The sequence below is a fragment of the Cebidichthys violaceus genome, unplaced genomic scaffold, assembly GCF_023349555.1.
Source record: "Cebidichthys violaceus isolate CVI_PGR_0920_01 unplaced genomic scaffold, fCebVio1.0.p SCAF_36, whole genome shotgun sequence".
NCBI classification, from domain to species: domain Eukaryota; kingdom Metazoa; phylum Chordata; class Actinopteri; order Perciformes; family Stichaeidae; genus Cebidichthys; species Cebidichthys violaceus.
The window spans coordinates 721,839-733,341 of record NW_027176550.1 but is presented as its reverse complement, the minus strand read 5'-3'; the positions used below and the strand labels follow the sequence as shown (position 1 = coordinate 733,341).

Here is an 11,503-nt window from a genome sequence, read left to right as displayed (position 1 = left end):
AGTCATGGCTCTCTACAAACTGATCTCTGTGGCCACTCTGCTGACTCTGCTGACACCAGGTAAGACCCTCCTCACCGCACACACCTGAACCAACCACGTTAGAGACCCGCTAACCGAGGAGTCAGTAAGACTATTTTAATTAATGAACAGGGATAAAAGTATCACATGTGCAAATCCTGTGTTTAACATTCTACTTTTTACAAAATAAAAGTGAAGTGAAGTGATAACAGATCATTCTGGTTTGTTCGGAGCTCGTTTCCTGTCAGTGTTTGTCAGCTTTAAAACTCTTTACATCCTCAGCTTCTCAGTGAATATGTTTTTAATATTCTGGACTTAATAATTACAAATGCGAAAACTTCATCCAATTTTCTTTAAGGTCTGCCTTAAAATAAAAGTGCTTTATTACTGAAAATCAACATCAAAAGTGTATTTTTTTGTTGCAATTTCCTCATTTATTACAGTTTTTTTAAGATGTAATGTGATTATGATGGATGATGTGGAGTTTGTGATCACATGATTTTATGAGAAGTGATCCTGATGAATGTACTGTTTACTGTACTCATTACATGGATTTAAACTAGCTTTAAGTTGCTCCACAGCTGAGATTGTTAAGTGTGCAGAAAGCCTCTTGTACTTGTACTTTGACAACTAAAGACACTAGAATTAGTGTAAATGTGAGGTTATATTAAGGACTCTGTGGTTCAGAGACCATATCATTAAAAACACATTAAACGGTCATTTGATCCTTCAAGGATCCCAAACGTTCTTCATCTTTTCAGTAGTTTGTCACTTTGTAGTTTGAAGAGTTTTTGTAACTTAAGGGATATTTGTGGTTTAAACTTCAGCAGTTTTCGGGCGTTTCTATTCAGAGGTATATGTGATCAGACTACAGTCAAAGGGGATGTTTGTCGCTGTAAAAACAGACTTCTGTCATCACTGTAGGAGGGTTTCAGGTAAACACGGAGCCACACCTCCTTTAGTCCATGATTACAAAACATTAACTGAAGAAAAGAAGAATATCTGGCTGAACAGTCGGTCATCCATCACAGGAATGCTTTATGCTGTTGATATGAAAACTCATAGTATCTGATCAGTTGATCAGCTCCACTGAAGATATTTAATTTCTCTTGATCTCCTTCATCAACAGAATGTATTTGAAATGTTTCCTCTTCCCAAAACAGAAAAGGTCACTTTAAAGTCCCCTTAACTTTAAAGGGGAAATACAGGGATTTAGTGACACGTTCACTTACTGTTGTACTTACTGATATGCATGAAGTCATCCTGTTAATTCAGTAACAGTAGTACACTAATACAACTGTAGTAATAAGAGTAGCAGCAGTAACAGTAGTACACTAATACAACTGTAGTAATAAGAGTAGCAGCAGTAACAGTAGTACACTAATACAACTGTAGTAATAAGAGTAGCAGCAGTAACAGTAATACACTAATACAACTGTAGTAATAAGAGTAGCAGCAGTAACAGTAGTACACTAATACAACTGTAGTAATAAGAGTAGCAGCAGTAACAGTAGTACACTAATACAACTGTAGTAATAAGAGTAGCAGCAGTAACAGTAGTACACTAATACAACTGTAGTAATAAGAGTAGCAGCAGTAACAGTAGTACACTAATACAACTGTAGTAATAACACTAGCAGCAGTAACAGTAGTACACTAATACAACTGTAGTAATAAGAGTAGCAGCAGTAACAGTAGTACACTAATACAACTGTAGTAATAAAAGTAGCAGCAGTAACAGTAGTACACTAATACAACTGTAGTAATAAAAGTAGCAGCAGTAACAGTAGTACACTAATACAACTGTAGTAATAAGAGTAGCAGCAGTAACAGTAGTACACTAATACAACTGTAGTAATAACACTAGCAGCAGTAACAGTAGTACACTAATACAACTGTAGTAATAACACTAGCAGCAGTAACAGTAGTACACTAATACAACTGTAGTAATAAGAGTAGCAGCTGTAACAGTAGTACACTAATACAACTGTAGTAATAACACTAGCAGCAGTAACAGTAGTACACTAATACAACTGTAGTAATAACACTAGCAGCAGTAACAGTAGTACACTAATACAACTGTAGTAATAACACTAGCAGCTGTAACAGTAGTACACTAATACAACTGCAGTAATAAGAGTAGCAGCAGTAACAGTAGTACACTAATACAACTGTAGTAATAAGAGTAGCAGCAGTAACAGTAGTACACTAATACAACTGTAGTAATAAGAGTAGCAGCAGTAACAGTAGTACAATAATACAACTGTAGTAATAAGAGTAGCAGCAGTAACAGTAGTACACTAATACAACTGTAGTAATAAGAGTAGCAGCAGTAACAGTAGTACACTAATACAACTGTAGTAATAAGAGTAGCAGCAGTAACAGTAGTACACTAATACAACTGGACTCTACCGGTACTTTCTTCTCTGCTGGTTTGTCCCCAATTAACTTTAATTTGAGTTACAACAGCAAAACATAATACCAGGTAAAAGGAGAAAAAACACACATGAAATATACAGTATACATATATATGTGTATATATAGATGAAAATCGAAAATAAATAGATAGCTATTGAATGAAATAAATGAATAATCAAATAAAAGATTTGAAAAGTAGAAAATGTCCTCTGTAGCTCTGGATGAAACGTTCTAAAAGAGTTGCATTATGGGAAATGCAGTATCCACTGTGATTTTGGGGTTTGACCCATTCTAGAGACTAAAGTCAGGATATCTCCACCTCGGCTATTTCAATCTTGAACGGTCTTTTTTTTTAATAATTCAATACAATAAATATAATAATATTTATACATTTAAGTAATATAGAAGTAATAGTAAATGGGTGACAGCAGTTTTTGAAGAATAATTATTTAAAAAGAAATGCCTCCAGCCTCCCAGTTGTGAATACTTGCTGTATTCTTTTCCTTCTATGATCATAAACTGCATAAGTTTGTATTTTTGAGTAGAAGAAGGACAAAACAAGACATTCTGAAGACGTCGCTTTGGGCTCATATAAGCTGTGATGGAATGTTTCACTATTTCAACAAACAAGTCAAACAGGATTTATTTAGAAGATAATGGGCCGAAAATAACCCTGATAATAGGAATGAACTGCTTCTTTCACTATTATCTTTGAAGTAAAGACAAAACCTTTTTACATGTTTGATCCAATTTAACATAACACTGAGTTCTGACAAATGTTCCTACAGTTTGATGACAGTGAAAACTAACTTCATCAGCGTAGTAAGCAGTAAATTACATTTAAAGCTGTTCATGAGCTTCAGGATTTCTGAGGGAAAAGATAAAAAAATAACAGCAAGCTCTTTTTTCTGTATTTGAAAATGATCATAACACTACTGTACAAATATCACCTGTCAATATATCATGAATATAAAAACAGAACTGTTGTTACAAACGTTTTTCTTTGTTTTCTATTTTTCAGAGTCTCACTCACAACTCAGCGGTAAGTCACAGTTTTATGTTTTTCCTTACTTCTGTTTTGTTCATAGTTTCATAATCGTTAGTATTTTAGATGAATTATGAAATGAGAGTAGAAACTGTTGGATTAGACCTGAGATCATCAGTCCCGTCAGGAGGCACGAAGGTGTTGCTCACTGTGTCCGTCTGTCTTCAGTGTGCGGTCAGCCTCCGCTCAACACCAGGATCGTTGGGGGCCAGGCGGCCCCTGAGGGAAGCTGGCCCTGGCAGGTCAGTCTGCATGGATCTGGGAGCCACTTCTGTGGAGGATCGCTCATCAACAGCGAATGGGTGCTGACTGCTGCTCACTGCTTCCAACCGTGAGCACCGAGACCGGAGCACATTCTGGTGTTTGTAATTTCCCCTGAAGGGCTCTGCTTTAATGCTCTGTTCTGTGTCTCTTCAGCCCCAGCACCAGCAACCTGGTTGTGTATCTGGGTCGCCAGAACCAGCAGAGCAGCAACCCCAATGAGGTGCAACGGACGGTGACACAGATCATCAATCACCCCGGCTACAGCTCCAGCACTAATGACAACGACATCAGCCTCCTGAAGCTCTCCTCACCGGTGACTTTCACCAACTACATTTCGCCCGTCTGCCTGGCGGCTCCAGGAAGCAGCTTCCACAACGGCACCGACTCCTGGATCACCGGCTGGGGCAACATTGGATCTGGAGGTGGGTCAGAGAGGTTCTCAGAGGTAGCGTGACGTCAACAACTAAGCTTTAACACATGAAACATTGACTTCACTTTAAAGAACTGGAGGTTGTCTCTTGAGGATGAATAAATAAAAGATTGCTCCGTAGTGCTGCTAGTGGTCAGAGAGTCTACAGGGTAGCTTTAAAAGTCATGTGCTGTTTATTGAACTGTATCTGTGTGTCTTTAGTGGCCCTTCCGTTCCCACAAACCCTGATGGAGGTGGAGGTGCCAATCGTGGGGAACAGACAGTGTAACTGTGACTATGGAGTGGGCCGAATCACAGACAACATGATCTGCGCCGGGCTCCGTGCTGGAGGGAGGGACTCCTGTCAGGTGATCATCTTCACTCAGGTGTTCGGGTCACATTTGACCTCCTGCAAAGGTTCCTTCTCCTGAATGTTTCTCTGCTTAAAGGGGGACTCGGGCGGTCCGCTGGTGAGCAAGCAGGCTGGAGTCTGGATCCAGGAGGGAGTCGTGAGTTTTGGATTAGGTTGCGCCTTGCCTAAATTCCCAGGAGTCTACTCCAGAGTGTCCCAGTACCAGACCTGGATCAACGCCGAGATCACCAGCAATCAGCCGGGCTACGTCACCTTCACGTCCAGCGGGACCGACAGTGACCTCAGCGTCACCTGTGCTGGTCTGCCACCACCTACAACCACCGTCCCTCCAACCACCACGGCCAGACGTGAGTCCAGACGCTAAACACTGGTTCAACTTCCTATTTTTAACTTTTAGAGACGTTTTCATACAAGATTAGCTTCAAATGTAGTTCAAGTAAAAGTACTGATTGATCATTAACTCTTGAGCCCGAGAGCCCCCCAATTGGGTAAAGTTTAGCGTACAGTGTGAATAACAATGCACTTATCACAAACGAATATAATGATGTTATACGTCAGATTAAACCTGGGCTACAAGAATATGTAAGCCGTTTTTACATGCTCTAAACACAACTCCAACAACCAACTAAAAGATTGACCAAAATATCATATTCATATTTCGCACACATTGTGAGCACACCCAGCACATTCCAGGAGCCAGCGATCACAGATACGTGTTAGCAAACAAACCGAGGCGACAGAAAGCAAGCAGACAATCCATGGATTCCATACATGTGCTTCACATTTCTCTCCACAAAAGCATCACCAAGATATGAGCCAACAAACACCAGCAACACAAATCACTTTATCGCTTATGGTCAGCAAATTCTCCTTACCTTTTGAAGATTAGAAGAAAAAAACATATCTCCCGGTATTTCAACAGCGGAATATTTTCAATGGATATCCTGTTACATGGAAAGCATTCCGAAACTTTAGCGGGGCGGTTCAGACCAGGGGTGCCGATTTGACTTTCAGCGTATCAGATTTTACGCTTCACGGTAGACAGCACCTTGTTGATTCTGATTGGCTAACAGTGCTGTCAGTCTTCTTCACGTGGGTATAGCTCAATTCTATTGGCTCTAACGCGTCGAAAGAGGTGTCAATCATTGAAATCGAACAATGGGTTGCTGAGATACAGCTCTGCGTAGTGGAGGAGGGTCTGAAGGCGAACCTGAAACTTTTCAAATTGTGCTGTGTGCCATCTTCATTTACTCTTAACCAGTAACATATATATATATATATATATATATACACCAGTATTTATCTGAACAAATCTCACAAGTGTTCCCTTTATTATAACACCACAATTATTAAAATAGACCTTGTGGTTGCAGAGATATACTCTTTTTAGTATGGGTATGCAATTTTTGAGCAGAGGCCTAAAAAATAGGGTTAGGGATGTTTTACTATTATATCTGGTGTTACTGAATGTTTACCTCTGAGATGTAGTACAGTAAAAAGTACAATATGTACCTCTGAGATGCAGCAGAACATGGAAATACTCAAGTTAAGCACAAGTACCACAAATGTGTACTTAAAGGGACAGTTGACCCCCAATCACCTGAAGTGTTTTTGATCAGTCTAGATAGTTCCAGTGTAGAGATGTCTGTCTTCTTTCCAGTAAAAATTAATAAGAAGAGAGGAACCGTAAACTTAGTAAATATGATTGTTCTTCCAGCGGTGGTCTGTGGCCGAGCCCCGATGAACTCACGTATTTTGGGGGGGAGCTCCGTGGCGACGGCGGGCGTGTGGCCGTGGATGGCGAGCCTGCAGAAGAATGGAAGTCACATGTGTGGGGGGACTCTGGTGGGCGTGGACTCCGTGTTGAGCAGCTCCAACTGCTTCTCCAGGTGAGACTCCAGGACACATGGAGGGAAGTCCTGGACAGTGTGGTTCTGTTTAACGTGAACAGGAAATGACCAGGTTGTTTTTAAACCAATCAGAATTGATTTTTAATCCCCCCCACAGCTCTCCCACGCCGTCTGAATGGACCGTTGTGCTGGGTCGGTTGAAGCAGAACGGATCCAACCCCTTTGAGGTGATGCTGAACGTGACAAATATCACCATGAGCAACCTGACTGGGTCCAATGTCGCGGTGCTGAAACTGGCATCCCGGCCCAGCCTGTCGGACTACATCCAGCCCGTCTGCATGGACGACGGTCGTACCTTCGCCGTGGGCTCCACGTGCTGGGCTGCAGGCTGGAGCTCCGGGCGAGGAGGCGGTGAGTCCAGAACCACGCTCTGCATCGCTTCACCTCTCCAGATTAAATCAGTTAGTCCGGGTTCCTGCCCGTCTGGGTTTTGATTTCAGATGTTTCATTTCTAACCGTTTCCTTGTTTATTTCCATCTTCAGAGGAACAAGTTCTGCAGGAGTTCCAGACCTCGGTGGAGAATTGTGGGAATGCGTCGTCGTCCAGTGACAGCATTTGTACCGGACTGTTCACACTGGAGCAGGTGAGAAACCAGAGTAGGAGGTTCTGAAGATAATTCTGTCTTTAAATAAAGCATCCCCTGCTTTATGGTCTGTTTGACTCTAAATGGAGCATAATGTACTAAATGAACATCATGCTGTATTGAAGAAGACTTGAAACTAGAGATTGAGACCATAAACTCATGTTTACAATGTTTACTGAGGGAATAAATCAAGAGAGAAGTTTTTTAGACTAGACTTCTATACAACCAGAGGAGTCGCCCCCTGATGGACACTAGAGAGAATGCAGCTTTAGGATACAGTACCTTCTATGTTTGGAGAGCAGCGTTTGCTGCATGTCTCTTTCCCAACGTTTCCCGTCTCTCCTCTATCAAATAAAGACATTAAAAATGCCCCAAAAAAAAAATCTCTTATGCTTTCACTTTCTTGCCAAGCTAATTGTATGTGTGTGTGTGTGTGTGTGTGTGTGTGTGTGTGTGTGTGTGTGTGTGTGTGTGTGTGTGTGTGTGTGTGTTCAGGGTGACTCTGGAGGTCCGATGATGTGTAACCTGGACGGGTCCTGGTTCCAGGCAGCAGTGTTATCATCTGAAAACGCCACCAGTCAAACACGAGCAGCATCAGTGAAGGTCTTTGACAAACTGAGCCGCTTCCAGAGCTTTCTGTCTCAGACGGTGGGCTTCTTATCTTCCGCCACCAACACCAACACCACAGCTCCCACCAGCGGGGGAGCTCCTGCTCGCTCCCCCTTCCTCTTCCTCGTCCTCCACCTCCTCGTCTTCTCCGTGTGTCTCCACCTCTTTGTGTAGAAACCTCCACCTTTTCACTTCTGTAAAGAGTTGTTTACATGATGTGACGAGCACAAATGAATGCAAACAAGCGGGAATTTGAGAGACAATTTAGCTGAAAGCTGCATGAATAATCTTGATCCTTGTGACCGGTGGTTCAACCACACATCCAGGGCAAAACAGACAAAACCGGGTCAATAACATCTTTAAGAGAAACATCCTGGTCCACTAACTTAATAATGAGAACGCTCATTCAGGATTCAGCTCCGTCGTTAAAAGAGATCATCTTTAAGGTCTTCATTTTCTTCTCTTTAAGCAGTAAATGTCACCACAGAAAACCAGTTCATTATACTGGAAATACATCAGTGGGCTCAACCACCATCAGATGACCTCATTCAGTGATTAGATAGTCACATAACATAATAATCTCACATTATTAACTCAAATCAGCCCTGGATATTAACAATGGAAACGAGAGATTTTAACTAAATTAAGATGTTTTTTTTATCACTCAAAATGTTTTATTTTAAATGTACCAGAGCAACAGGAAGGATGAGACAATTATACAAGATAATTGGATTGTGTTTCTGCATCAGACTGAGGAATTCACATTTTTGGTTTGGTGCATAACAACAGTAAACATAGTAATAAAGAATAAAAATAAAGCCAAATACTGCAGAAGTCCAGAAACATATTGTAAATAGAAATATACCATAAATAATATGTGCAATATATGCTTTTTAAATGAAAGAGCTGTAGAGTTTTGTGCAGGAATGAGATAAATATTAATGGATGGAGATATTGGTCCTGAAGATAATGTAGCGTGTTTTGGTGGAAAGGAAACATTAAAAGATGAGCTTTACTTTGAAGGACAGTAACTCTGTACTGTACACTGTATACATGAAGACAGGAATCAGCTGAAAGCTCCACTTCCTGTTTGTTCTACCAAGACATTCTGGACTGAAATGAAGAATTCCTTAAAGCTGCACTGATCAGATGTTTATTAATATAATATATGTTTCTGAAGCTACAGCAACCATAGGGGCTGCTTTTATTATTATTATTTTTAAATCAATACAATGAAGAAATGTGTGAAATTTTTGTAATATATAATTTTTACCTGTTGATGATAATTTTGTCCATTTTCAAAATAAAAGTCCCATTAATTATGGATCAAATCCTCATTTTAGGGCATAATGTCTCACATGTGCTCTAAAACAGCATTTGTCTTTTACATTAAACACTAAGATGGTACTTACTGATTAAACTGATTTACTGTCATGGAAGTCTTTTATATTTCATAGATCTGAAGAATATCTACCTCATATTATCAGGGAGCTTCTGGACCATAATGTCAGAATCTATCTGAAGCCAATCATCCACACAAACAGTATTTGCTCTAAAGAAAATACTTCAGCTGCACTATAAATGCATGATTATTTGGTTTGAACAGTAAATGATGAGTCTTGCCGTGAAACTCTCGTGTCCTTTAAATGTGAAAGCACTTAATCTGTTTTGTCTTTTTGTCACAAAAACCTGCTTTATAAATGAGGTGAGCATCCTCATTTTCCTCTTCATGCTGCGAACACGTTTTATTTCTGATGACAGACCATGAATATTGGTCTTTAATTGTCTTGGTTAATATCAATACAATTAAAAGACGTGCATATTCTTAATCACAAATCCTTATTTATTTATTTATTCTTCATATTAGTCATATTACTCTACAATACCTCCAGAAGTAAGGCACGTTTATTTGTATAGCACATTTAAACAACAAGGCAATTCAAAGTGCTTCACATAAAACCATTAAAAGCATCAAAACATAATGCAAAAGAAAAGGTGATTTAAAAACAATTAAGAACATTGATTGAAACATTAAAAACAGGAACAGTCATTAAAACAATAAAAAGATAAAAATAGAATAAAAGTTGCAATGCAGTGTAAGAAATAGAATACAGTAGTAAAATGCAGAAATGTAGGAAATTGATTAATATCCTTGAATCTGGTTCAATCAAAGGCAGGAGCAAACAGAAAAGTCTTCAGTCTGGATCTAAAGGAGCTGAGGGTCTCTGCAGACCTGCAGCTTTCTGGGACTTTGTTCCAGATATGTGGAGCAGAACAACTGAACGCCGCTTCACCATGTTTAGTTCTGACTCTGGGAACAGAAAGTAGATCGGTCCCAGACCACCTAAGGGGTCGGGATGGTTCATAAGGTAGCAGCAGATCAGAGATGTATTTGGGCCCTAAACCATTCAGTGCTTTATAAACCAACAGCAGGATCTTAAAGTCAATTCTTTTTTGGACAGAAAGCCAGTGCAAAGACCTCAGAACTGGAGTGATGTGATCCACTTTCCTGGTCTTAGTGAGGACTCGAGCTGCAGCGTTCTGATAGACTATTTACTGTAAATATACCGTTACAGTTGTCGAGTCTACTGAAGATAAATGCATGGACAACTTTTTCCAAATCCTGTTGGGTCCTGATAAGTCCTCTAATCCTTGATATATTCTTCAGGTGATAGTAGCTGATTTTGTGATTGTCTTGATGTGGCTGTTCAGGTTGAGGTCTGAATCCATAACTACACCTAGACTTCTGGGTTGGTTTGTGGTTTTTAACGTCAGTGATTGAAGCTGAGCGCTGACTTTCAATCGTTCATCCTTGATACCAAAAACAATTACTTCCGTTTTATCTTTGTTTAATTGAAGAAAGTTCTGGCACATCCAGTTTCTTGATTTGTTCAATGCATTTACCCAGCCCTTGTATGGGATTATAGTCCCCTGGTGATATAGTTATGTAGATGTGTGTGTCGTCTGCATAATTATGATAACACACTTTGTTGTTTTCCATAATCTGAGCTAGTGGAAGCATGTAAATGTTGATTAGAAGAGGCCCCAGTATTGAACCTTGGGGAACACCACATGTCATTTTAATCAGCTCTGATGTGTAATTAGCTACAGACACAAAGTATTCTCTGTCCTTCAAGTAGGATTCAAACGATATACTTAGGCTACATTCATACTACTCCATTTCAATTTGAAAACACATATGTTTTGCTACGGTTACACTGAGCGTCCACACTACGCCGGCGTTTTCGAGCACCGAAAACGGAGGACTTTAGAAACGCTCCCGAAAACGGATACGTTTGGAAACTCTGGGTAGCGTATTCGTCTGGACGGACGTAAACGCATAAGTTTAGAAAGATGACGTAGACACCCGCGATCAACAACCAGGTTAATTTAACATGGACAACTGATTACAGGCGTTGCTGACCTTGGTGTCTTTACTAGCAGCTGTTGTCCAGTTAAAGTCTGCATGTCTGCGGAGGAAACAGCTGTTATTGGAGAGATCAGTGAGATGAGAGAGAGAGAGATCAGTGAGCAGAGAGAGAGAGAGAGAGAGAGAGAGAGAGAGAGAGAGAGAGAGAGAGAGAGAGAGAGAGAGAGAGAGAGAGAGAGAGACACCCGCAGCGCTGTAACTAACGTTAAGTCTGAAAATTAAAACTTCTAAAACTTTCCACAAACTGTATCTGTTTGAGTTTATCGAAGAAGATTTTAGAGAAGATCTTAAGTATCAAACATGTACTTAAGATCATTAAAGACTACTTTATTACTCTGGTTGCTTAGTTACAAAAAATACGACAATCTACTTCCTGTTTACATCGGCGCATGCCCAGTGTACGTGAAGAGTCACGTGATATTCGTTTTCAGGCGTGTTAGTCT

At 40.2% G+C, this 11,503-nt stretch overlaps 1 protein-coding gene across 1 annotated transcript; it reads left to right on the top strand.

The window, feature by feature from the left end:
* Window positions 1-9,064, top strand: LOC137884101 (transmembrane protease serine 9-like). Its single transcript, XM_068725793.1, has 10 exons — window positions 1-59; window positions 3,458-3,478; window positions 3,650-3,812; window positions 3,899-4,167; window positions 4,377-4,522; window positions 4,604-4,874; window positions 6,245-6,416; window positions 6,535-6,788; window positions 6,921-7,021; window positions 7,517-9,064. The coding sequence occupies exons 1-10, from the start codon at window positions 5-7 to the stop codon at window positions 7,802-7,804; spliced, it is 1,740 nt and encodes a 579-aa protein (XP_068581894.1). The 5' UTR covers window positions 1-4; the 3' UTR covers window positions 7,805-9,064.
* Window positions 9,065-11,503: the final 2,439 nt, after the last annotated feature.

Bases quoted from the DNA above. Each gene is read 5' to 3' on its own strand.
- LOC137884101 (XM_068725793.1), top strand. From the start codon at position 5: ATGGCTCTCTACAAACTGATCTCTGTGGCCACTCTGCTGACTCTGCTG. The intron at 3,479-3,649 runs GTAAGTCACAGT...GTCTGTCTTCAG, and splicing joins GTCTCACTCACAACTCAGCG to TGTGCGGTCAGCCTCCGCTC. The intron at 4,523-4,603 runs GTGATCATCTTC...CTCTGCTTAAAG, and splicing joins GAGGGAGGGACTCCTGTCAG to GGGGACTCGGGCGGTCCGCT.